Raw genomic sequence first — 4,722 nt, 5'->3', positions numbered from 1 at the left:
ACATCTCCTTTAACAAATGCATTTTGATTTTTTTGTTTCAGTATGATTCTGTTGCGAGTTATGATGTATACCGTGTTTTTTCGAGGCGCCTCCGGAGATTCACTGTCACTCGCTCAATTTTCAATATTTTGCAATGAAAATTTAGGAAAATATTGTTCAAATGTTGCATTATTATATGGAAATTGACTGAATATACTATATATCGCTGTATCGCCAAAAAAAATTCTTAAAAACATGCCTTTTTTTTCACCGAATTAACCTTACCCCCCCTTAAATAACAAGAGATAGGATTACCGTAGATCCTTCTGTCTTTGCCATGATCGTGATCGATTTCAATATCCTCATTGTCTCTCGCTCGGGATAGAGGATTTCTTGGATCTGCCCGCTCGGCATGAGCCCTCGTCGCGTCCCGTTGCGCTCCTTCCGGTTCCACGGCTCTCGTGAAGGATAGGCCGAATCTGCTGCTGAAGCCAGGAATGTATCTTGCAGTGAAACGGAACAAATGTCAATTATAAATCTTCGTGGATGAGTGCATCGTATAAGATATAAAAAGCGTCGAATCTATTGATATCAAGATGAGAAAAAATACATTTCTTATGTTTCTTTGAAAAATTAATCTTGTTAATTGATATAAATAATATAATCAATTATAAAATTAGATCAATAATTATGGAGATAATTATAATTTGTCAAATTTATAATCAATTATAAAATATCAAAATTTTATCATGTATTACGTGATTTCTTATGCAGCTTTTGTACAAATTAAAATTTTATTAACAGCTTTTTATAGAGAGATTAATTTTATAGAGTATTATCAAGCAACTCCGTTGTAGATTTTAGAAGTGGATTTTAAAATTAAGAAAAGAAAATTTATTCGAAATATAAATAACTTTTTAACCTTAATAAATAAAGAAAATAAAAATTTAATTCTTAAATCCACATTATATATTATAATTTAATCGATTGCTTTTTAGTATTGATAAATGTTACACGCGAAATAATGCTGTTATTTTATTGCAGTAATTATTTCTGTAATTGTGTATCTTTTTTTTTTTAGACTCGATCACATACAATTCTCGAAGCGCGACGCGTTTTTCGCCTAATAAAATTTGCTTTACTCCTAATTTCAAGCAATCGAGAGCACTATTCAAATCGCCCGAATCAAATGGAACGTGACAAAAGCAATCGATTAAGGAAGTTCGTTAGATCACTTGCGGGGGTAGGTGGCAAGGGGAGTATGCCATAGATCTGTCTTTGTCGTTGCATTGAACATGTATTCAAACACATATACATGTCATAAGACGAAGTAAGCAGCAATGTAACCTCGTAATTAGTATTTAAAATGTCAAATAGGCATACTTTCATCACTTTCTTGCTTGTATACAAAAAAATTATATGGTGGATGGAGTTCAAGTTTTGCAAAAACGTAAATAAAGATTTGCTCTAACTAATTATTATAATTTTTATGTAAATGGAAGCATTTTAAATGTATGTAATTATGTGATATATTAATCATGTAATGCAACTGTCATAAAACAACATGCATAAAACTCTAATTTTAGTTTTTTTTTTTCTTAAAAACCATACGGTCAATTTGAAATTTTAATATGATATTAGTTTCGTTTTAAAGAATATATTCTATATAATTTTTAAACAGATTGAAGTATTTCGATTTTGCTATCGAACCTCCTTAAATGATAAAAGATTTCTGACGTACGTCGGCTATTTGTTTAATCAATACACATACACACTTGTTAATAATACGCCGAATTGTGCACGTTCAATAATTCCCTCTTCGATCTTTTCAAGTGGTCTCAATTTTAAATCTTAATTGACTGGCGACGTACCGCGCCATCGTTGTGAGGACGCCGGCAACACTTTCAAAAATCTCAGTCTTTGCGGGGGAGGGTCGCGGACGCGTTGGACGTGGGACGGGGTCGGCTGTGCGAATTGTGTTGTTGTTTAGCGTCGCGACGCGTTCGTTTGGTCGCAGTGCGACCGCGATTGATCCGGTCTTTGTTAGCCGTGAGGCCGGTGAAATCGGCACCGTCGACGGCTCGGGACGCGTGCTCCGCGTGATTCCTTCGATCGAAACGTTCGCGACCGCGGCGACTCCGCCGAATCGGGGGGGGGGGGCGACACGCCATTTTTTCGCGTACCTCGGATATTCGTCTTAATTTGTGGCTCGTGCATTTACATTCGTATAATACATGAATTCGTTCGTGCGCTCATTACAATTATATGCAGTATCGCAATAAGATCGTTGCAATAGGCGAGGGGAGGGGAGGGGGGGGGGAGAGGAAGAAGAGGGGGGGGGGGGCGGTAATCGTTGTAGGAATCGCTGAGTGCCCTAGGTATCAACAGGTGTGGGCGTCGCGACGCCGCGTGGCGATTGGCGAATGGCGTAGAATTTAGACCGCGGGCGTCCCGCGAACGGATCGTGATTTCCGCGATTCGTTTTTCCGCGTCGTATACGCGAAGGGAAGGGTCGCCCATTTCCTGCAGGCGGAAAGCGTGCGTGCCTGATTTCGGGAGTGCCGTGTGCAGATCGAGTGTCGGCGAACGTGATATTTCTTTTGTTTTTCCCTGAAACGGCGCCGTAATTCGTCGCGAGTGTTGGGCGAAAAAAATGGACAAGCGACAAGAGAGGACGAGGAGGAGGCCCGGGGTGGCATCAGGCGACGGGCGGAGCAACCATGGGTAAGCATATGATTTAATTGTGGCTCGCTTAAAAAATTTGTTTGCGTTATTCGGCGCGATTCTTTTCACCGTTTCTTCGCCCTATTTTATCTGGACATCGTTGGGCGATATGAGTTGACGCGTATATTATTTTTTCTTGAAACCTCAGAATAAAATGTTTATAATCATATTTGTAATATTCGTGGATTTACAGATGCGTGAGAGGAGGAGGAGGCCTGCGGGGGAGGAAAGCGAGTGTGCCTGATTTCGGGAATGCCGTGTGCAGAGTGTCGGGCGAACGTGATATTTCTTTTTTTTTTCCCTGAAACGGTGCCGTAATCCGTCGCGAGCGCGAGTGTTGGGCTTGGGCAAAAAAAAAAAATAAACAAGCGACAAGAGAGGAGGAGGAGGCCCGGGGTGGCATCAGGCGACGAGCGGAGCAACCGTGGGTAAGCATAATTGTGGCTTGTTTAAAAAACTTTTTAGCGTTATTTAGCGTATTCTTTTCACCGTTTCTTTGCGCTATTTTATGTACATCGTTGGGCGATATGATGTACATATATTTTTTCTTGAAACCCCAAATTAAAATGTTTATAATAATATTTGAAATTCGTTGGATGACAGATGCATGTCTGAGTTTTTAACCCATTTGTATTTATTTTTTGATTATACACGCGAAATTAAATGATGTTGTATTGACTAACAGCGCATTAATTAATAGAAATCTAACTGAAAGTAATCTTGAGTCAACATTATTAATAAAACAAATAACATTTTATTAAAATAAGAGCATGATGTATTTGTTTCTTTAATACCGTTAAATTAACAAGTTTAATTTTAATTAATGCTGTTAATTTTATTTAATGATTTATTAAAAATTAATATTATTTTTAAAGAAAAATTAGAAATTTATTAGAATTTTACTTATCAACTTTTATGAGAGTTGTTTTTAAAATTAAAAAATAACTTTTATTTTACTTATCAACTTTAATGAAAATTACTGTTTACTTTTATTTACGAGTAAATCTTCTGTTAAGTATTTATTTAGAGAAATGATTATTTCTTAAAATGTTATTTATCTTTTGAACGCTATTTTATAAAGAATATATTTGTATTGTTTACAGGTTAGTTATTCAATCTCCGCTGCTGCGCATCATACTGGTAAAGTTGGATTATTTTTTATCTCGATTTTGAATGAACAATGAAAGGCAGAAAAATATATATTAGTTTACAGACATAAAAGTCTTTTCTTTTGTTGTGAGATAGAAATCTAGCTTTATATTTAATTTTATTATTTTTATCTTTTTTAGTGCAAAATACTTATTTATTTTTTACTGTTTTAATATTTTTTGGACGTTCACATATATCCCATACTTCGTGTTTATTTAATGATTCTAATTTATTTTCCATTGCAATCTTCCATTCTTCCCAATTATTACTATTCCGCACTTCGTCAAAATTACACTGTACTGGAGTATTTTCCACTAACACAATTTCCAGATAAAGTTTAAAATTGGGAGATAAGATGTTCTAAAGATGTCTTATGTTCCGATTTTAGACTTTACGTTTTGAATACTTTTAATATCAAACCAGTATTATCTTTGACAGTTCGATAAATAAGTATTCCATAATATTAGGCTGACATTAATTATTATGTATAGTTTAAATTAAACACAATTGCAAATAAACAATAAAATTATTAAGATCTCCATCATTGATACATATAGTCATTATAATTAATTATATTATAATCATATAATTAATTATATTCAATTAGAAATAATTACAATTAGGCTCCAAAAATAAATTAAATATCAAGAATAAAATATGCGAACCGCCGCAGTTGTAAGTGCGTAAATAATATAAAACATTTTTACAAGGCGTAAGGAATGTACACGGAGAGAATTTTTTTTTTAATTTACCCTGCAAATCATGTTAATTATGAGACAATATAGTATTTAGGCAAATTTTACTGTGCATTACAATAAGATTTCGCAGTAAAATTTATTGTAGTGCACAGTAATTAAAATTTACCTAAAT

General features: G+C 34.8%; 1 protein-coding gene across 1 annotated transcript in view; it reads right to left on the bottom strand.

The window, feature by feature from the left end:
- LOC105459597 (transcription initiation factor TFIID subunit 6-like) overlaps positions 1–1,858 on the bottom strand; it is an 8,579-nt gene extending 6,721 nt beyond the window's left edge. The window contains exons 1-2 of the mRNA XM_011705764.1: positions 1,851–1,858; positions 295–482 (exon numbers count right to left, since the gene is read on the bottom strand). Coding sequence (XP_011704066.1) covers positions 295–482; positions 1,851–1,858 — 196 coding nt within the window. The remainder of the gene's footprint in view (positions 1–294; positions 483–1,850) is intronic.
- Positions 1,859–4,722: the final 2,864 nt, after the last annotated feature.

Source organism: Wasmannia auropunctata, unplaced genomic scaffold (genome assembly GCF_000956235.1).
Source record: "Wasmannia auropunctata unplaced genomic scaffold, wasmannia.A_1.0 LD334179.1, whole genome shotgun sequence".
NCBI lineage: Eukaryota > Metazoa > Arthropoda > Insecta > Hymenoptera > Formicidae > Wasmannia > Wasmannia auropunctata.
Note: the sequence above shows the minus strand (reverse complement) of the source record. Positions and strands in the feature narration are given on the sequence as shown.